At 38.8% G+C, this 22,779-nt stretch overlaps 1 protein-coding gene across 3 annotated transcripts in view; it reads left to right on the top strand.

Moving 5' to 3' along the window:
- Positions 1-2,887: 2,887 nt before the first annotated feature.
- Positions 2,888-22,779, top strand: part of Uqcc1 (ubiquinol-cytochrome c reductase complex assembly factor 1) — a 102,812-nt gene continuing 82,920 nt past the window's right edge. Inside the window, exons 1-5 of one of the 3 annotated variants that reach the window (XM_087188943.1) lie at positions 3,074-3,203; positions 4,364-4,542; positions 11,932-12,036; positions 20,055-20,141; positions 21,682-21,789. In XM_087188943.1, the coding sequence (XP_087045069.1) occupies positions 20,055-20,141; positions 21,682-21,789 (195 nt within the window). In that variant the 5' untranslated portion in view covers positions 3,074-3,203; positions 4,364-4,542; positions 11,932-12,036. Of the gene's footprint in view, positions 3,204-4,363; positions 4,543-11,931; positions 12,037-20,054; positions 20,142-21,681; positions 21,790-22,779 lie in introns of all 3 variants that reach the window. The other 2 variants (XM_004867872.4, XM_004867875.4) reach the window with 2 other exon arrangements.

The raw sequence follows: 22,779 nt of genomic DNA, 5'->3' as shown, positions 1-22,779 counted from the left end.
AAACAACAACAACAACAAAAATAAAATATATTAAAGACTTGAAAATCACACCAGAAACTTTAAAACTACTAGAAGAAAAAGTAGGGGAAACCTCCATGACATTGGTCTGGGCAATAATTTTTCTAGATATGACCCTAAAAGCATAGGGAATGAAAGCAAAAACAGACATATAGGATTACATCAAACTAAAAAGCTTTTTCACAGCAAAGGAAACAGTAAACAGAGTGAAGAGACCATTTGTGTGGTGGGAGAAAATATTTACAAAACCATACTTCTTCTTCTTTTTTTTTTTGGTACCAGGGATCGAACTCGGGTCCTTGCACTTGTGCAGCAGGTGGTGAAACTACTGAGCTAAATCCCTGGCCCCAACAAAACCATATTTCTGGTAAATGATTAATATAATAACTATATCAGGAACTGAACTCAATAACAAGGAAATAACTAATGTGATTTAATGACGGGGAAAGAGTCAGGTGTGGTGGTGTATGCTTGTAATCCTAGCACTCTGGGAGACTAAGGCAAGAGGACTGCAAGTTTTAATCCAGCCTGGATAATTTAGCAATATCCTGTTTCAAAATAAAAAGTAAGAAAAAGGGGCTAGGGATGTCTATCAGTGTGAAGGCTCTGGGTTCAATCCTCAGTACCACCTCCCACCTCACACACACAAAGGCAAAGAAGGCTGGGGATGTAGCTCTGCAGTAGAGTGCTTGCTAGCACTTGTGAGGGCCTGTATTCAATCCCCAATAGCACAAAACAAAACAAAAGCAAACATAAAATGGGAAAAGCATCTTCAAAAATAGACATTTCTCCAGAGAATAAATATAAATGGCCAATAGGCATATAAAAAGCCTCATCATTAACCATAAAGGAAATGCAAATTAAAACCACAATGAATAGTACAACTGTTAGAATAGCTATTACAACAAGTGTTGATGAGGATGGGAAAAAAGAGAACACTTGTATTCTGTGGGTAAGAATGCAAATTAGTAGAGTATAGCTATTATGGAAAACTGTATAGAAGTTCCTCAAAATAAAAAGACAATTATCATATAATACAGCTATCCCACTATTGGATATGTATCTATAGCAGCTGAAATCAGTATGTTGAAGAGATAGGTGCATTCCCATGTTTGTTGCAGTATTTCAAATAGCCAAGACCTAAAATTAACTTAAAGGATAAAGAAAATGTGGGTTATATATACATTGAAATACTATTCATCTTGAAAAAAGGAAATTTTGTCTTTTGTGACAGCATGGATAAACCTGGAGGATGTTATGCGAAGTGAAATAAGCTAGGCACAAAAAGACAAATACTGTACAATTTCACCTATATGTGAAATCTAAAACAGATGAACTTCTAAAAGTTGAGAGTGGAATGGTGGTTACCAGAGGTTGAAAGAGGGTTGGGAAGATGTTAGTTATGGTTGTTTTTTTTTTTTTTGGTACTGGGGATCGAACTCAGGTCCTTGCGCTTGTGCAGCAGTCAGTGAAACCACTGAGCTAAATCCCTGCCGTGAAGATGTTAGTTAAAGGATACAAAATTTCATTTAGGTGACTATAGTTAATAACTGTAGACTGTATTCTTGAAAATCAGTTAGCAAGTAGATTTGAAATGTTTCATCACAAAAATAAGTCATACATACATTGGTTTAATTTAACTATTTCACAATGTACACACATTTCTTTGAGACAGGGTTTTGCTACGTAGTTCTTCAGGCTGGAACTCACTACGTAGCCCAGCCTGGCCTTGAACTCAGTGATCTTCCTACCTCAGCCTCCTACCTCAGCCTCCCAAGTCCTGGGATTACAGGTGTGTGATACCATGCCTGGTTTCCACAATGAAAACACATTTCAAAACATCGTGACACACATATAGAATCTCAATTTGTCAACACAATAAATACATTTACAAAAATACATTTACATTAAAAGAATAGCACACGTGAAGCCACTTCTCATGGCTAGCTCCTTTTGATCCTTTAGAGATCTCATCCTACATGTCACCTCCTCACACAGGCTCTACCTGGCCACACAGTCAAAAACAGTTCTCCGCCTTATTCTCTACATTAGCTGTTTCCTTCATAACACTTAGCACAGTTTTTATTTTTTTCACTGGACTAGTTTCCTATCTCCCTCGTTAGTTTATGAGCCCCATGAAGCCAGTATCCACATCTGTTTTGTGTCTAGTACATAGGGAACATTGTATGGATCTTTGTTGAATGAATTGAAAGAAGTCCTTCAACATCCTGGCCCTCTGCTCCCAGTCAGCCCGTGGGACACACACCTTCTCTCCTCTACTTCTGGGATACAACGAAGAGTTCTAGAGCCAAGCCCATTCTCCTCAGAAAAGGCCACTTCCTCGGGAAACTCCTTGCATCCTTGATTCTTCTTCCAGTATCCTCATCTTTACTAATCTTTTCCCAACAACACTCAAAGAAGTTTCCACTAAACAATAACCACAAACTCAGACTTTCTTCTTCTCTTAAGCTTTAGATCAGCATGTGATTATTTTCTTCCCTTGACTCTCAAGACTCTGTCTCATGTTTCTCAGATTCCTTCTTAGGCTCTTTTTTATTTTTTATTTATTTATTTGTTTTTTTGGTACCGGGGATCGAACTCAGGACCTTGTGCTTTCGAGGCAGGCGGCAGCACCGCTGGGCTAAATCCCCGGCCCTTGTTTTGGTTTCTTTGGTACCGGGGATTGAACTTGGGACCTTGCGCTTGCAAGGCAGGCGCCGGAACCACTGAGATAAATCCCCGGCCCCTTAGGCTCTTTTTAAATATTGAGATTCACCAAAGTCCTGCTCTCTTCAAGCTCCCGTTGTAAATGGATACTTCTGCTGGAGGTCTGGAAAGGAGTGACTCTAGCAAAAGGTTTGCTCAGAAGTCGGGCTAGGCAGGTACAAGATAAAGGCCGGGATATGAGAGACAGAAATCAGGAAGTGGTGTCGGAGGTTTTGAGCTACTGTGCTGCGAAACTGGGAAAACACAGCGGGGAAGAGCATAGACGAGTTTGAACTCCCCACGCGCAAAGGGGAAGCGCAAACTCACGTACGGGGCCTGTGCGCCTGCGCTGTGGTTACCGGATTCCCGTTGGTAAAAGGACGACGTAGTGAAGGGATAGTGGCCGCGGGGATTCCGGAAGCCCACCCTTCACCCGGAAATGGTTGTTGAGGAACATGGCGTTGCTGGTGCGAGTCCTTGTGAGTGCAGGAGTAATTTTCTATGGTCGCCTGCCGGGTCTCCGGGTTGGAATCCGAGAGGGCGGGCCGGGAGAAGCTGGAAGGAAATGCAAAAGGGGTTCCTGTGAGATTGCTTGGCTGTGTGGCCGCTTTTCCGCGGGGAAACTAAGGCAGCTTTCCACTTGTCCCGGTTCTTGGTTTGGCTTTGGCGACTCCTTTCGAGAAGGGAGGAACATTGGACCATTATTTGATGAGGTTTGCTATTCCTCCATCACTTTCTGTAACTCCTTCCTCGCAGGGAGGACCACTTGGGACGCTGATGGAGTTGCGGGATACGCGGGTTAAAGTCCCTGCCTGCCCCTGTGGCACGGTGTGACCTTGGGCAAGACATTTTGGGGCTTCAGTGACCCCATAAGAAAAAACGACGACATTTATCTCCTTGCAGTCCCTTTGGCTTTAGAGATTTAGTTTGTTTAAGAGACCGTATGTCAATTCTTAACTGTACAGTTAAGTGAAACACAGACTACAGTATTAGACTGAGAGGTACACAAGAATCGGGATTATGTAGGTGGTTTTGATTTTGCTTACCACAGGGTCTGGGACATTCTAGGTGTGCAGCCAATACTTGTTGAATGAATGAATGAACTAAAGAAAGACTACTAGACTCTTAGCATCCATATGTGGAAGCTATTGTACCTCTTGAATTTTGGGCCCAATGTTCGTGCAATTCACTCTTTCTAGCATACCCTGACCTCTAGGAATTAAAGGAGAAAGAAAGTGGCAGCAGAAAAAAAGGTTAGATGGGCACACATCTTAGTTTCTAATCATAGAGGGACTGGACAGTTTATAATTTCGCAAGTCTTTAACTGATTCAAGAACACTTTTTCACGGCAGATACTGTCTTTTCCTGCCAGGGTCTATTTTGAGTTATTTTACCACTTGTGAGTTTTAGGCTCTTTATGTATGACTTAGAAACACTGCAGTTTTACTTCTTGTATTGCTTGCCAGCCCAGCAAAGTGCAGTATGCTGTTCAATAAATATTTGAGAAATAGTTTCTATAGTATATGTGCTGCTGAAGCAAGCACAAGAAACAGTTTCTATAAACGAGATTCTCTTGGTGAAGCAACTGTTGGTTCCAAGGCAGAAACTAATTGAGATTTTTTTTTTTTCTTGGTACCAGGGATCAAACTCGGGACCTTGTGCTTGTGAGGCAGGCATCGGAACCACTGAGCTAAATCCCTGGCCTCAGAAACTAATTGAGATTTGAGGGCATCTGGGGAAATGACAACTAGTAAATTAGTTGGTTTTCTTTTTTTTCCATGCTGGAGATGGAACCCAGGACCTCATGCATGGTGCTAGGCAAGTACTCTACCACTGAGCTATATCCCATTCCCTAAATCTCTTAGCTTTTAAGATAGATATGGGGGGGAGGTTATTGAGCTAGAAACTTGAAATGAACACATTGATTTGTCTTGGAAGTTAATAGCGGCTCCAGCTATTTTATTCTTGTCCCTGAGCATGCAAATCATTTCTTCTTAGGTGCTAACATCTGTAAAAACCATCTCTTCTTCTGCCCTCTTATTACTTGGGTCTTGGTTTTTTAAAAATTCATTTCTAGTTACCTTTTTTGTTACAATGCAAGTTTAAATAAGGAAAATCTCTTTCACTATACTCTGATAGTGATAGGTCTTTTTAGCATATATTAAAATATAATGTGTGATAAGGCAATGGAAATTCCCAAAGGACCCCTTGAAGTTGGCGGTAAACCAGAAAGTAGCAGATATTTATTTATTTATTTATTTATTTGTACCAGGCATCGAACTTGGGATCTTGTGCTTGGGAGGCACGCAGTGGAACCACTGAGCTAAATCCCCGGCCCAGTAGCAGATATTTATTGATCACCCATTCTGCAAAGGGGTTTAGACTAGGTACTATGATATGTGTAAAGATTTTTTATTTATTTATTTATTTTGAGACAAGGTCTCACTATGTAGTTGAGGCTGTCCTTGAACGCACCACATAGCCCAGGCTGGCCTTGAGCTTGCAGCAATTCTCCTGTCTCAATCTCCCAAGTGCTGGGATTACAGGCAAGTGCCACCATGACCGGCTGTACTGCTGCATAAAGATTTCTTTTCTTTTTAATTAATTGAGTGTTTGCTCCATTCTGGGAACTATGCAAGGTACTGTGCATGAAAAACATAAACTTTACTTAAGTTTATAATCTAATAGCGGAGATTAAAAAAACTGCAAACACCCAGAAACCTAAATAGAATTCTTTAACAGGTACAGATAAATGTATGGAAGCAGAAAAGAGAGGCACTTGAAGACAAGAGAAATCATTGAATGAAATGAGAGCATTAGAGAATGAGGAAAGGACATAGAAGAGAAGAATTAGATTATTTTAGTAATGCTAGGAAAGGAACTGTAAGTAAATCTGACTGAACTTGAGATTACTTGTGCCAAAATGGTATAAGACTCCTTGGGTATCATGGTTAGGAGTTTGAGGTTTATCCTGGAGGCAGAGGGGGAGCCTTTGGGGAAGTATTTTAAGCAAGAGAAGTTTTTGAGTCCACTTACTGTTTTTTCCTAATTTAATTTTTTTCATTAAGTTGAGGACTAACTGGCATACAATAAATTGCAGGATTTAATTGTACAATCTGACAAGATTGGTGTGTTCAGGGTGGTATGGCTGTAGACTAATTGTACAATCTGGTAAGGCTTGACACAGGTATACACCTCAAAAGCTGTCACTACACTACAAGTGATGAACATACTCGTCGCTCACAAGTTTCTCTGTGCCTCTTTGTAATTATTTTCTCGTGTTGCTCTCTTCTCATAACCACCACTGATCAGAGGAAAATTTGTGTTTCTTTTTTTCATTTAATTAAAAATTTAAGAATATTTTAAAAGTAAAAAAAGTCAATGTATAAGTACTTGTATTCCCACTACTAGATTTTTTTTTTTTTTGTACCGGGTATCGAACTTGGGTCCTTGCACTTGCGAGGCAGGCGGCTGAACCACTGAGCTAAATCCCTGGCCCTTAGATTTTTGTTTTAATAGATCTCTGTCTTAGTTACTTTTCTTGTTGCTGAGACAAATACCTGACACTGAAAGTTAAAGGAAAAAAGGTTTATTTAGCTCACAGTTTGTAGAGGTTTCAGTCCATAATTGGCTGGCTCCAAGGCAGGGTGGGTGGCAGACAGCCATCGCAGAGGAGAAACTGTTCATGGTGGGCAGAAGGTAGCGAAGGAAGTGAGGGATGACCACAGCTTTTTCTTTCCCTTATATCTTATCCAGGCTACTTAGAATGGGTAGCACTCACACCATTAATCCTAGTGCCCTTGAACCTAATCCCAATGTCACACATGCTGCATCAAGCCACCTCTGAAAAAGCCCCACCTATGATTGCATGTAGCTTTGGGGGACATTTAAGACACAAGCCATAACAATCTTCATAGCAGTTGTGAATGGATCAAGCAGAGGGGGCTGAGATTAGAGTTCTAAGGTCAGAAGCTACTTAAGGAATCTTGAAGGAAGTGATGAAGACCTGGACTAAGGGACAGGTGATTAAAGCAGAAAGATTGTTTAAGCTAATCACATAATGCTAAGGCTTTGAGGAGCAGCAGCCCCTTTCAGGAGCCAACTTTTCCCCAGGGAAGACTCGTTCCTTCTAGTGAATATTGCTGTTTAGAAACCAAATCTGAGAGCTACATGTGCTTGTTGCTACTGGGGTGTCATTGTTTCCAGTCCCTAATAAGACATGGGTAGGAAATATGTGTATTTATATACATACACATGACTGTACATATATCTTTCTATGTCTGTATATATTAAACATATACCAGTTACTCTAATCCAGTCCATTATCATAAAATTTATTCTTCCCTTCTCCCTTGCCATGTTTGTTAACTCCTTTCTCTCATAGAAACTTGACATCTCACCCTTAATGCGTTTACTGATTTGTTCAAATCCTTCCTGTATGTAGTCAATCTTTTGAAAGCTCAGATTGGACACCTTTAACAAAGTAATAGAGTGTATACAGTAATTAAAAAATTTTTGTTTTTGGTGCTAGGGATCAAAGGCCTTGCATATGCTAAGCATGTGCTCTACCACTCAGTTATACCTGAAGCCCTAATACTTTTTGAAAGAATTGTTGAATATTCTCTGCTTCTGTCTGGAAGTATCCTTTTGTTGTGACACTCAGAGGCCATCATGGGGGCAGAGGACAAATTTCTGGGTCCTCAACCTGTTATTCATTAAGAGAATGATTTATGTATTCTTCTGAGGCAGTTAGGGACTTAAAAGCAGTTTTTGGAGCTGGACAAGGTAGTGCACATCTGTAATCCCAGTATTCAGGGAGCCTGAGGCAGGAGGATCAAAAGTTAAAGCCCAGCTTGGGCAATTTAGTAACTTAACAAAACTCTGTCTAAAAAATAAACAATGGCTGGGGGTGTCCCTGTGTGTGAAGGCCATGGGTACAATCCCCATGCTCACAAAACAAGCAAAAACCAGTTTTGCTAAAAAATAGTGACTCTTCATTTGGGCCTATAGATGCCCAATAGGTAAGTAAATCAGAACAAAGCTTTCCCCTTCATTTATTACCTTAAAACTTTGGGTGAGGTCCTTGATTAGCTCTGCATATAGACATATTAATAATTTACGGAGTGCCTAAAAGTTGGCAAGACAAGGTTGATTACCCTTAAATTTATATGACCTGTTTTATCCTTCTTCAAGACTGAGAGCTCAAAGATAAGAGGTTTATAAAGATGTTCACCTACCAGAGATGCACAGGAGTCTCTAGTCATTGCCTTAAACCAATGGTGGCAAATCTATGGCACACATACCGCAGCAGGCTCTGTGTTATTGAAAGCTCTTAAAAGGTTCACCATCACTGCCATAAACCTATGATCATCTTGGAGGTTGACTTCTACAAAACTGAGGCTGCCTCCAGCAGAAGTAATCATCTTCTGGAGATGGAATTGGACCCTAAAGACTCAGCCCACTCCAGTAAATCCATACAACTAGGTCTCATTCTTTTGTTAATGGGCCACTCTGATCCTCCTCAGAGTTGTGCCCCCTCTAGCTCCTCAGGCTGAAGTTCCTTCTCTATTTTCTGTTTGTTTGTGTTTGTTTTTTGAGATAGAGTCTCACTGTGTGTAGTTCAGGCTGGCCTGGCCTTGAACTCACTACATAGCCCAAGCTGGCCTTGAACTTGGAGCAATCCTGCCTCAGCCTCCTGAGTTCTGAGATTACAGGTGTACACCACCACACTTGGCTATTTTCTCTTATTTTCTATCTGTCCAGTAAGTCAGCCTATGCCTCTCACTGATACAACCTAAAATGCTTTTCTTTCTTTTTTTTTTTGGTACCGGGGATCGAACTTGGTACCTTGCACTTGTGAGGCAGGCGGTGGAACCACTGAGCTAAATCCCCGGCCCCCTGAAATGCTTTTCTATGATGAGAGTCAAACCAACCTGGCAGGATGAGTTGAGCTTTCTGTCACCTCTTTTTTTTGGTACCGGGGATCGAACTGGGGTCCTTGCGCTTGCGCAACAGGGGGTGAAACCACTGAACTAAATCCCCGGCCCTCTGTCACCTCTTTGAGGGACCTCCTGAGACCCATCTGGTGACACTACACTTTACTCTATAACTTGTAGGAGACTTGCTACAATGTCTCTGGACTATGGAATTGAATTAGATGCTGGGATTCAGAGTATAGGTACCACAGGGGAATTATAGAGTGGATTTGTTGACTGTAATCAGTCTTTATTACTCTTGTGTTCTGTATTTGTGAATTGATCTAGTTGCTGAAATTTACTTGTAGTTGCCAAATCAGTAGCTCACAGCACTTTCAGTCATTTGCAAACATGTACAAAGGGTTGAGAAATTTGAATCAGCAGTGTACACGTTCCCAGCTGAGGGCAAACAAGACAACTCTGACTTCTTGTTTCAGATTTCAGTGTTGTAAATAAATTTTTTTTTTTTGGTACTGGGGCTCGAACTTGAGACCTTGTGCTTGTGAGGCAGGTGGCAGATCCACTGACCTAAATCCCTGGGCCATAAATAAATATTTTTTATGGTCTATTTAGTACCATATTTTTGTGCTTGTTTTGGTCATTTCCTTGTGTAAAATGGTCCCCAAAAGTAGTGCTCAAGTTCTGTCTAGTGTTGCTAAGTGCAAGAAGGCAGTGATGTTCATTATGCGTGTTAAGTTAGTTTTGCTCAGGAAGGAGTTATAATGCTTTTGCCTGTGAAATGAATGTTAATGACTAGTAAGGGGGGATCTTTCAAAGAAACACACAAAACAAGGTTATGTATTGATTGGGTGACAAAGATGTTACAACCAGAGGCTTGCAGGAACCTAACAACTCTTTCTTCCAGGACCAGTAGTTCAGTATGCCAGGTTAAAAATAACTTTTTAAAAAAAAAACTGGGAATTTCGTCTGCTGTGAAAGCACAAGGTCCCGAGTTCTGGTTCTGAGTTCTATCCCCGGTACCAAAAAACCACCCCCCCCCCAAAAAAAAACCTGGGTATTGAAGTGAGGACCTTTGCACTGAGCTACATCCCAGCCCTTTTTTTCAGTCAGGATCTTGCTGAGTCACTAAATTGGCCTTGCCTGGGCTCAGATGTGTGATCCTTCTGCCTCAGCCTGCCAGAGTGCTGGGATTACAGGTGTGGCTTACCATACCAGCTTAAAAAAACACAACATGTTAAGAAGATGGTTTTGCCGCTTTGACAATTTGCTGGGGAAAGAGGAGCTTACATAATTCAGTAAAAATTGTTCATAAAGATGATGTATGATGATGTATGTATTTTTCTATTATCAGAGTGCTTTTATAGATATTCCTTGGAAAATTCCCGTGAAGCAGTTTTATTATTTCCATTTGTCATAAGGGAAAGCAGAGGCCCAGATTTTTGAGTAAGTAGTTCATGGTCACACAGGGATTTAATGGCAGACTTGGGATTCAAACCTCCTTTCTGCCCCATTTTAAGCAGTTTTAATGCAGGATTTGTGCAAGAATTATGGGATTGAAGAAGGAAGGACAGAGTTGATGACTCCTTCTAATAAGAACTGATTTAAAGTATTGGCCTAAGACCAAGTAGAACCCAAATTACCAAGAAAATTTTTATTAACATTGGAAATAACATCATGAAATTCTTCAGAAAATTTTCTTCAGAAAATTTTCTAAAGATTTCATTGTTTCTACTTGTAATATCCTCTTGCTTCTTCCTACCCACTTTGGCCCTGACTGTAGTTTTATTTTAACCCATGTTTACATTTTTAGAAAAGAGCACCTGACATCATTCTGGTAAATCTGTCAGTATTAATAAAACAACACACCAGTGACTGTCATTTGGAAACCATTCCAATAGATGAAACCTCAGCTGAAATAAAATATATTTAGCTCTACTTTTGATTTGAAATATAAGGTGCTCCGAGTAGCCTATTTGAGACAGTTGCACAATTTTAGATGTGAAGACACTTTAGAAAGCATTTGTAGGTTTAGAATTCTAATGCCTTTCCCTACTCCACCCTGACCTTTCTTTCCTACTCATAAGGAACTAGAGACTGGATTCCTCTTAATACTAGACATATTATAAGGTATGTTTGTTTTAGTATATGTGCTTCTGAAGCCAGCACATGTATGTTTGTTGTTTTTAATTATAAGAAGTAGGTATTTAGCCGGGGATTTAACTCAGTGGCATAGCACCTGCCTGGCAAGCGCAAGGTCCTAAGTTCAATCCCCAGTACCAAAAAAAAAAAAAAAGAAGAAGTAGGTATTTATTTTGTAGAAGAGATGATGAAGCCCCACTGAAGTTGTTATCTGATATGTAGTTTATGAACACAGGAACCAGGAGTCAACTTGGTGCTAATTCCAAGTACCTCTTTCTACAATATGTTGTTTTATTTTATTTATAGATATAGATAATAGTGGCATTGGGAATTAAAACCATGGTCTCACACTGAGCTACATCCCTAGTCATTTAAAAAAAATTTTATTTTAGGACATGATCTTGCCAAATTGCTCTGGCTGATCGTCACCCTCCCGAGTAGCTGGAATTATAGGCTTGCTCCACCACACCCAGCTAATACGCTGGGGTTTTTTTTTTTTTTTTTTTTGGTACTGGTGATCAAACTCTGGTCCTTGTGCTTGCGAGGTGAGCAGTGGAACCACTCAGCTAAGTCCCCAGCCCAATATGCTGTTTTAATTGGTTCAAGACTCTACTATTGGTTATGCTTCTACTGTTAAAGCTAGAAGAGATCTTGGAGATAATCCCTATACCTTTTCATCCCGTTAATGAGCATGGATCCTGGAGTTGGGCTGCCTGGGGCCCAGTCCTCAACCTGCTGTTTATTAACTATGTGATTTTGGAAAGTTGCTTATCCTATGCATGGCACAGTTTCTTGATCTGTGTAAGTAGGGGGATAACAATATACCTGTGTCACTGGGTGGTGATTGTAAGGTTTAAATATTGAGGTGAAAGTTCCAACTCATTTGGTTGGTTCTTCTGGCAGCCACCCCCCCCATCAACCAAGAGTCACCTTACTAGAGGGGAGAGGGGCTTATTGTGAATAGCAAAACACTCCAGTCACTCAGAAATTCCAAGGGTTCTAGGATCTTTGAGCCAGGAACTAGAAATGAAGACCAAATACATACTTCTTATATCACAATGTCACAGGGACACGCTGGCCTCCAAATAGGGAGTCTGATATAGATTCCTGATATGCTTTCTTTTTTTTCTAGGGGAGGCAGACAAGCATCTCCCAGTGGGTTCCAGTATGCAGCCAATTCATACCATTGTCTCCTACCCAAGGGCAGTGGGGCAGGAGGCTGTCTGGCACTTCCCAGGTAAGATTTGTTCTTTGGTTTAATATGAAAACCTTAATGTTTATGTGCAAATATAGATTAGTCAACCAAATTGTGTGATGGAAAAACCTCATAAGAACTGTAGGTCTCTATGGTGCCAGCTCAGGACTGATTCCTACAGTATAGTGTCCAGGGCGTTGCTTCTAAATGCTCCACCGATGGAACTTAGCCTAGGATACCATGTTACAGTCTGATGATTTTTACTGTTAGAGAATTTTTCCAGACATTCATTTCAGAGTTAACTTTTTAAAATTTTATTTTCGAAGCTGCTTTTATTTGGGGTGAAAAATGTTTCTTTTTCTTTTTATGAATATAAAATTCAAGGAACAATTATTTGAGGCCTTAGGTTCCCTAACATTGGCTGCATGATTCATTATAATGTAGTTAGCCTTGGATCTCCCTTGTGAGGGTTTTTAATTTTTCCTGATTTTTGTTAATTATATAAGTACTTTAATAATAAAGGAAATAAAAATGACCTGTGACTTCAAATCTGAAAATACCATTATTTTCATCTCTGTTGGTTCTTTTCCAGCCCTATGTGTATGTGTATACTAATTTTTTTCCTTAAGTACCTGAATACATTTCCATTTTCTATTTTGGTGCTTTTTCACTTTTATTAAAGCAGGCATTATTTGTGTGGTTTAGATAGCCTTTGTTATTCGAATTATCCCCCTCCCTTGTCGTTATAGGCTTTTTCTTACCATTTTCTTAGTATATACATATATATATTTTTTTATTGGTACATTTTAGGTATACAGTATAATGACATTCATCATTGGAAATTTGCACCTTTACATAATCTCTCTTGGTTCTTATTTTTTCCCTCTTCCCCTGCTCTCCCTTCAGCCCCTCCATCCCTCCCTATTTATAAAGACTTTGTTTCCATTTTTTCATTTTTTCATATTAATTCCATTCCCTTCTTTCCTTTCCCCTACCGCTCCCTTTTTATTTTTATAGGGAGTTTGATTACTGTAGATACTTCATCTAAGTGGAATCATATAGTATTTGACATCTTGTGACCAGTTTATTTCACTTAGTGTCATGTCCTCAAGGTTCATCTATGTTATAGTGTAAGACTGTATATTCTTATATATAATATATATAAAAACATATATATCACATTTTCTTTATCTATTTGGGTCAGTAGACATTGGATTGCTTCTACTTCTTGACTATTATGAATGATCTTGCTGTGTACATGAGTATGCAAATACTAGTTTGAGAAACTGCTTTGAACCCTTTTGTGTGTATACCCAGAATTGAATTGCTGGATTATATGATAATTCTACTGATAATTTTTTTTTTTTGGTACAGGGGATTGAACTCGGGTCCATGCACTTGCGCAGCAGGTGGCAAAACCACTGAGCTAAATCCCCGGCCCTCTACTGATAGTTCTTGACTGCAACTATGGTTATTTGCTTAGTAGTGATTTTCTGTTTGTATCATTCCTGTATTAACTGGAGTTCTGAAAGGAGGAGCTGTCACTTCTTTCCCCCTTACTTCCCAGTTATTTATCAGTATGAGCTCATGGATGTTTGTTTTCTTCTATGAGTTATAATCCATTCTAATTAGTTATTTTTTTCATCAAATGAATTATCCCAGTTTTGGCTCTTGGGAACTCCTTCAAGTTCCTTTTCACATGTCCGCGTCATTTTTAAACACTCCCTTATTTCCTGGCACCACCAGATGGTTCATGTTGTATTTTCTTTGTTCTTGCCCTAGATTCACACATTTCTCCAAGGAGTTCCAGTTCCTTTTATTGAAAAATGGTATTTAGAAATAAAGATGTTTGAACATGTGTGTTGAACTCAGGTTTTAAAGGCACCTTGGTATAGGGGAGAGACCATAGTTTTAAATATGTTTTATTTAGTAATGAACTTTCTTGAGCCTTAATGGCCTAATTTCTAGAGTGGGAAAGAAATAGTATCTGCTTTACAAGGTAGTTGTGAGATAACACAAGTAAAACACAAAACGTATACCAAGGATATAGGGAATTCTCAGTGAGTTGAAACTGCTCTTTTGGTTGCTATTTATGTTCATGCTACTTGGGTGAGTTTTTGCCTCACTGTATAAAGTGAAACTTAAAAGAAAAAGTCCTAACTATGTTGGAACCTCTCCCTTGGTTTTAGTTTCCTCATCTGTGAAGTGAAAATTTGGGACTAGAAGACCTCTGAGCTCTCTTCCAGCTCAAATGTTGTTATTCTAAGCTTAATTCTTCAGTTGCCTTTTCTCCAAGCTAAACACTTCAATTCATTTTAACCTTTCCACTAGGACCTTTTATTGATCCCTTTGATCATTCCTATGGTTCCTTTTTGGACCTTCTCCAAGTTGTCCTACTCTTTGAAAAAAGTAGAAAAAAGTATCTACCTAGTTTTTATTGAGTACCAACACCATGCCCAGAATGATATTGAGCATTGGGACAAAATAAAAAGAGTATAAGATGGACTGGGCCCTGGTGGAGCTTATAGTTTTAGTAGACTATAAGATACCCTCCCCTCCATATGACATTTAAGAATACTTGAGTCTATCTCTGACCTTCGGTCACCCTCTTTTTCTCTCTCTTTTTTTTTTTGGTACCGGGGATTGAACTCGGGTCCTTGAGCTTGCGCAGCAGGCGGCGAAACCACTGAGCTAAATCCCCGGCCCCCTCTTTTTCTCTCTTTAAGGAGGCTTCTTTCAGAATCTTTTGGAAACAGTGGTGAAATCTTACCTATTTCTATTAATGGGGGCTGTCTGTAAGAGTTTATCACTGCAGTTGTCTGGAATAGGTCTTTACATTTATATTTTACATTGTAATATTTTTTGGTTTTTTTGAGACAGAGACTCACTATGTAGTTCAGGCTGGCATTGAATTCACTATGTAGCCCAAGCTGGCCTGAAACTTGCAGTAGTCCTCCTGCCTCAGCCTCCAAGTCCTGGAATTATAGGCATGTGCCACCATGCCTGGCGACCTACACATTGTAGTTTACACATCTCTTTCACATACATTATTTTATTTGGTTGTCAAAACATTTATGAAACAGACTGGAACTACCATCAGGGTCCCTCATTTTGTGTTTTTTTTCCCACTACACCATGCTACCTCACCTCTGCCTTCTTAGTTTATCTTTTTTTTTATCCTGCCTCTTTTCTTTTCTTTTTTGTTCTTTTTTTTTTTTTTTTTTTTGTGCTGGGGATCGAACTCAGGACCTTGTGCTTGCGAGGCAGGCGCCGGAACCACTGAGCTAAATCCCCGGGCCAAATGTCTATCCTTTTTTATTTTTTTTTGGCACTGGGGATCGAACTCGGGACCTTGTGCTTTCGAGGCAGGTGCCAGAACATTTTCTTTTCTTTTTTTTGAGACAGGATCTCTCTATGTAGTCCAGGGTGGCTTTCAACTCACCATGTGGCCTGCACTGGCCTCGAACTCACGGCAGTCCTTCTGCCTCAGCCTCCCAAATGCTAGGATAACAAGCATGCACCACCACACTGGTATCCTCCCCTTTCCTATGATGTATTTCCTTATGACTCCAGGTTATTTTCCATTTCTTTTGTCTACACTGCCTATTCCACATCTGATCATTTTTGTACATTTTATTGAGGTATAATACAAATATGAAAAATGGCATCATGAGTTATCACAACTCAATGAATTATTACAAAGTAATCATACCTAGCATCCACATCAAGAAATAGAAAACAGAGGCCGGGCATTTAGCTCAGTGGTTCCGCCGCCTGCCTTGCAAGTGCAAGGACCCGAGTTCAATCCCCGGTACCAAAAAAAAAAAGAATAGAAAACAGGACTGCAGAAGCTTCCCAGATACCCTTCTAGTCATTACCCCCAACCAAGGTTAACTGTAGACTTCACTTTGAATACCATAGATTAGTTTGTCTTCTAAACATACAGAAGAAGGGTTTGGGGATGTAGTGCAGTGGTGTGTTCAAGGCCCAGGGTTCCATCCCCAGGACTGCAAAAACAAGTAAATAAATAAAATAAAAATACACTATGTAGTCTCTGTGTTTGTTTGCTGTCGTTTAGCTTTGTTTTAGAGATTCATCCATGTTGTTCTTTGTAGCAGTAGTGTTTTCTTGTGCAAAGTTTTAGTATATGACTTTTTTTTTTTTTTGGTACTGGGGATTGAACTTGGGACCTTGTGCTTGTGAGCTAAGTCCCTGGCCCTGTGTTTTACTATATGAATATACTACAATTCGTTTATTCATTCTATTGATGGATATTTGGGTTGTTTCCATTTTGGGACTTTTATGAATAGTACCATTTTTGTGTGTGTTTTGGTGAACATATCTGTACATTTTGTTGGGGTATATTCTTAGAAGTGGAATTACTGAATCTTACAAGTTATACATAAGTGCTGCTTAAATAAATGCTGCCAAGTACTTTCCAAAGTGACTAACATTTTATACTCCCACCAGCAGTGTATGAGAGTTTTATTGCTCTAAATCCTTACCAACACTTGGGAATTTTTGTTTGTTCTTTTGTGATGGGTGACAAAATATGGTAATTGGTTCTGTTTATTGTAGGGTGAATCTCTTTTCTTCACATGATTATGAGCTCCTTGAGGACGGAGATTCTGTTTCTATCCCCAACAAGAGTTGGCATATCCTGAGCATTTTGTACAGGTTGGGTCAGCAAAGCATATATATATGATGTGTGTAGACAAGGACAGGAAGGAAATAATTAGAAATAGAAGTTATACAGGTGGTGGCATTTGTTCATTCATCAAATATTTGAGTTTCTCATGTGCAACTGTACTTGATTCTGTAATATACCTAGTTCTTTCCCTCATGTATATTGGTACTTGTGATAGAAAATGAGCAAATATATAAATAAATATGTAATTATACATTATAAAAAGTACTATGAGAGAAATGAACAGGTTACTACTATGGTAGAGAATAATGCAGATGGAGAGAAACTTTTTAGATAAGGTGGTCAGACAGGCTGTTTTTGAAAAAATGACATTCAGGTATTTCAGGGTATTTTTCTCTTTTACAAAAAGTTATTTATTGATGTCTTTTCAATTTAAACAAATGAAAAATTTGTCTTTAAGGGTTGAGTTAATCCTTTTGGGCAGGGACGGACAAGAGTGGGGGAACAAAGTATGTGTTATAGGTAACCGTAAATGTGGGAAAACTAGTTGTTGTCTTTGGTACTAGATACATAGGTACTTCAGTAGTTCAATATAGTATGAAATGTGAAAATCATGAGTAATGGCAGGACAGAAATACAGCAGGCGATGGAGTATCCATAGAAAGAATCCACTGAGTACTTCTGGAGCTGTGGGAAAAGAGAAAGATCATATATTCTCATGGAAGAGAACTCAGCCTAAAGCACAGCTTCTTGAATCTGCTCTTGGTTATGTTCTTTGAACCGGATTCAGTGCTTGATGTTGTTCCAGATGGACCATTACACTGATATATGTGATGGCATGGGAGGTGTTCTCTGTTTAGTTTGTGTTTTACAAAGTGTGCTCAGTAGTTATGAATTAAAGTCTAAGTGTCCCTGGGATTGACCAGAAGCATCTTCTAATTCCCTTGTTAAGGAAAGAAATGTAAATAATTATGTTCTACAATTAGGAATTGTACTCTTCCTATATTAAGAGTAAAGAGGAAAATCATTTTCATTCCACGTGTCCTTTCTCTCTTGAAATAAACCAGAATTGGAAGATTAATCCTCTTCCTCTTCCCTCCCTAGTCTTTCTTTTTTCTTTTTTTTTTCCTATTCTTTTTATTTTGAAGGTAATAGAACTTTACTGAGAGTTTGGAAACTAGATTCCTAAACTTATCCATAATAAATTTTTCTCTCTTTCTTTCTTTAATGGTGGTACCCAGACATTGAACCTAGGGCTTCACGTATGGTAGGCAAGTGTTCTGCTGAACTGTATCCCCAGCCTCATACATACAAATGTTTGCATATGTATGTATGTATGTAATTTTTTTTTCAGTATTGGGGATTGAACTAAGGGCTTTTGCAGAGCTACATCCCCGGTCCTTTTTAAAATTTGTAAAATTACGCAACAGGGTCTTACTAAGTCACGTAGTTGCCCAGGCTGGGTTTGAATTTGTGATCCGCCTGCCTCAGTCTCAGCCTCCCAGAGTGCTGGGCTGTAGGTATGTACTGTCATATCTGCCTACTAGTCATAATTATGATGTAACAGAATAACCCCTTCATTTCTGTGGTAGGCTTCCTTCACTTACCCATATGTATTCATGTTTTTGCTTATAATTTTACCCATGTTTTAGATATTTTTTCACGTTAAAAATAATAATCTCGGCTGGGGATTTAGCTCAGTGGTTCTGCTGCCTGCCTCACAAGTGCAAGGTCCTGAGTTTGATCCCTGGTACTCCCCCCAAAAAAATCTGTAATGTAAACTATGGACTTTGGGTGACAGAGGATAACACATCCTACTCTGGTGTAGAATGTTGATAGTGGAGGAAGTTGTGCATGTGGGTAGGAAAGGTTATATTGGAATTCTGTACTTTCTGCTCAGCTTTGCTGTAAGCCTGAAACTGCTTTTAAAAAATCTATTAAAAAATTTTTTTTTTTCTTTTTGGTACCGGGGATTGAACTCGGGACCTTGGGCTTGCAAGGCAGGCAGCAGAACCACTGAGCTAAATCCCCACCCCTAAAAATCTGCTTAAAGAGCTATCAACGATCATCTGATTTTCCATTATTAGGTGATTGTAACCTTAATTAACCATCTTCTTTATTACACTTTTCCTGTAGTTTTCACTCTTAATGATTAATGAATGCACAATGAAGATCTCTTGCATGTAGTTTAGTTTTCTCTTTAGGAATTTATTTTCAATACTGTGTGTATTGCTCTTGATTATTAAAAAAAATACCAATCTAGCTAGACGTAGTGGCTTTTGCCTATAATCCTTGCACTCTGGAGTCTGAGGGAGAAGGATGGCTGTGAGTTTGAGGCTAGCCTGGGATAGTCACATAGTGAGTTCAATGCGAGATTGAACTACATAATGAGACCCTGTCTCAAAACAAACAAAAAAACCAATCTGTGGAATTTAAGGTGTTGCATTATTTCATTATTTATTTATTTATTGTACTGAGGATCGAACTCGGGTCCATGCACTTGCGCAGCAGGTGGCAAAACCACTGAGCTAAATCCCTGACCCTTCAATCATTTATTTACAAAAAAAAGAATAATGAATAAATTTAAAATGTGAACCCATAAAAAATAATTTAAAAACCAATCTAATAGAATTGTGAGTAATGGGGCAAGGGATTTAGCTCAGTGGTACCGTGCCTGCTTCTCAAGCACAAGGTCCTGAGTTCTATCCCCGGTACCAAAAAAAAGGGCAGGAGGGAATATAGAATTGTGAAGATTGAAGAAGGAAATATGTAGCCAGGCATGGTGGTGCACACCTGTAATCTCAGCTCTCTGAGAAGTGAAGGCAGAAGGATAGCAAGTTTGAGCCTAGCTTGGGCAGTTTAGTGACTTAGTAAGACCCTGTCTCAAATTAAAAAATGAAAGAATGGCTGGAATATTCCTCAGTGCAAAGGCCTTGGGTTCTACAATTGTTGAGTACTTGATTTGTGAGAGGCTCTTTACATAATTGTCTCCTTTCATCCTCACTGCAGCTAAGATTCAGTAAATTACTTATCACTCTGAGCTGTAGGTGACAGAAGCAAGTTTTAAAATTAAAATTGGTGTCTTTTTTCTTCCATATATTACAATCCTACCAATATTTAAATAGATACCATAATTCTATTGCCTACATTTGACTCATGTTTTTAGGGTGGAATACTTTTATTTCTTCAAGTATTTAATATGTATTTATTGAGTGCTTGCTATGTATCAGGCACAATTCCAGGTACTGGTCTTAGATCCTTTTGGTAACGAGATTACCAGGAACTGGGCTAAGCATGGTTGGATAGGTCCTGTAGTCTTTATTTCGAACAAGCTCTGCTCAGATTAGGCCTCTGAGTGAATATTCAGTGTTGCTTGCATGTTTGTTTTGTTTTTATCCCCTGGTGGCCCCAGATGAGCCAATCCTTAAGCTGTGCTACATCAGAACAGCTCCCTGGAATAGACATACAGCTGAGGAGGAAGTATCACATCACAAATAAGGTGAGAATTATTAGAGCTTTCTGTTATAAAGTGCTTTTAGATAGATGTTCTTATTTGGATCTCAACAAAATTGTTAGCTAGGTGAGGCTGGAGTTTAAGCAAATGTAGAAGGTGAGACTCAGAGTCTGAAAGTGCCCAAGATCACAGAGGCTGGTAAGTAACAGACAAACTGAATATGTGAACTGAAGTCTTCTGAGCTTATGCCATGTGTTTCTGTTACTGTACTTTTTTTTTTTTAAATTACTAATGTGAAAATGGTATCAATATCAGTAGCTTCAGTATAAATATTCTGACTTAACATTGCATTGATAGAAGCACTCAGGTAAAGAACCCAGGAAATACTTACTTTCTTCTCATTAAGGTTTATTTTTGGTTAGAGTAAAGCAGGTATTTAAAGCTGTGTTCAAATTGTCTCGAACCTTTTTTTTTTTTTTTTGGTACTGGGGATCGAACTCGGGACCTTGTGTGTTTGTGAGGCAGGTGGCGGCACCGAGCTAAATCCCTGGCCCCACTGTACTTTTTTTTTTTTTGGAAAGAAGTTAGAGGAAAAAAGTCTTATGAATTTAGTACAAGTTAAAAAAGTATAGTTTAACTTTTAGGGAAGTTTTTTTAAAAATTTATTTATTTTTTGGTACCGGATATCGAACTCAGATCCTTGCACTTGCGCAGCAGGTGGTGAAACCACTGAGCTAAATCCCCAGCCCTAGAGAAGTTTTTATTGGTTAGATATTCCTTTAGAGAGACTTAGTAATCAGACAGGTTTTCTTTAGTTTGTTTTCAAACTGCAAGACCTATATGTTTTATATTCATTAATAAAATTTGTTGTACTAAAGAATATAAAAGTTTAAAAATGTTTATTCCATGCTTGCTTTGGTTGTGGTTTTGGATGACCTTTGTCTGCTTTCAGATGGTGTTTTTCTCTCCTTTTCCTTTTATACCCATAAACAAAGAACATTCCTCTTCTCAGAATTCTTCTTTGAGAAATGGGGATCAATATATCCTTTTGTTTTGCTTGTGGTTTGTTTTGTTTTATTTCGTATTCTTATAATACTAGAGATAAAACTCAGGGTTGTAGCCACTGTGCTATGTCCCCAGCATTTAAAAAAAAATTTTTATTTATGAAACAGGATCTCACTAAATTGCCCAGACTGGCCTTTAATTTGTAATCTTTCTACCTTAGCCTCCCAAGTAGCTGGGATTACAGGCATGGGCCACCATGCCCAGCAAAATTTCCTTTTAAGAATACTCTTTCTAATAGAACTTTTATTCTGTACTCCAAATATATGATTTCATAGACATTGGTTCATAAGCCCATGGTCACTGAGGTGGGTATATCTTGCTCTGTAATTTGGGGACTATCTACTAGATACCATTCCAAGTGTGTTTGCATTTAGTGATACGATGCCTAAAAAACCTGAAAATTAAAAATTCTAGGGGAATAAAAAACTAAGCAATATAAATACTCTTACACAAGGAATAAAAGCATTCCTGTAAAAAAATTTTGCAATTAATTTTGGTTTCCTTCTTTTTGGCTAAATAGCTTCTAGCTACCAAAGATTCCCCACAGCCAGTTGAGGAAAAGGTTGGTGCCTTCACGAAGATAATAGAAGCCATGGGATTCACAGGACCTTTGAAATACAATAAATGGGTAAAGTCTTTCAAGTTCTTATTTTTCCTTTTTTTTTTTTGTCCCTTTTATTTCTCACAGATTTTTTTTTCTTTTCCCATTAGTGGAGATCAAACCCAGGGCCTTTGCAGTGAGCTACATTCCCAGCCCTTTATATGCTTTGAGACATGGTCTTGCTAATTTGCCCACGTAGGACTAGAACTTGCAATCCTCCTGCCTCACCTTGTTAAGTGCTGGAATTACAGGCATGCATCACCATTGCCCAGCTTGCCTCATAGATTTTTTTTTTTTAAAGCTTCTTTGCTTTTATGAAATTCATACATTATTTTGAGAATTTCTACAAAATATACTCCTTCCCCCCCACTTCCTAGTTAGATTTATTATATAGCTTGTGGAGCTGCAATACTTTCCCACCTTGATTCCTTGTAAGTATCTTACAATGACAGGCACAGAAGACTGGACTCCTCAGGCCCTTGCTACGTGATTTGCCATATAGATGAGTTCTAAGGGATCAGAGAGGCCAGATGTTCTGATGAAGTATTCTTTAAAAAGCATTGCTCTCCAATTAATCCATTTTCATTAATGATTTTCACTAGGTCATTGTTGTGATTTCAAACTTTTACAAATAAGTAGCTTTAGAGGCAGCCCACTTTTCAGTCCCCCTTCTGTCTCAGACAGAAGCTTTTTTTCTCCCAATAAAGTTTCCCCACTCTTAAAAAAAACAACAACAAACAAATAAGTAGCTTTATTAAAATTGATCCTGTGACTTACTACAATTTTATTATAGAGAGGTATTTGCTGCCTGTGTCACTCCTAGTCAGTTCTCGGCCTAGCACATACCTGTTATATAGTAGTTTCTAGGAATGAATGGCCTGTCTGCATCAGGTGTATATTACTGTTAGACTTTTAAAATAATACCTCTAATGAATTAAAATAATAAAGCAGTAGGAATTCAGTTCTTCTCAGCCTATTTAACACTTATTACTACCATGTGTCTTGTTACTGTAGCTC

Source organism: Heterocephalus glaber, unplaced genomic scaffold, assembly GCF_053883595.1.
Source record: "Heterocephalus glaber isolate CG9 unplaced genomic scaffold, H.glaber_assembly_v1.0 deba00001532, whole genome shotgun sequence".
Lineage (NCBI taxonomy): Eukaryota > Metazoa > Chordata > Mammalia > Rodentia > Bathyergidae > Heterocephalus > Heterocephalus glaber.
The sequence above is the reverse complement of the archived record's forward strand: the minus strand, read 5'-3'. Positions and strand labels throughout refer to the sequence as shown.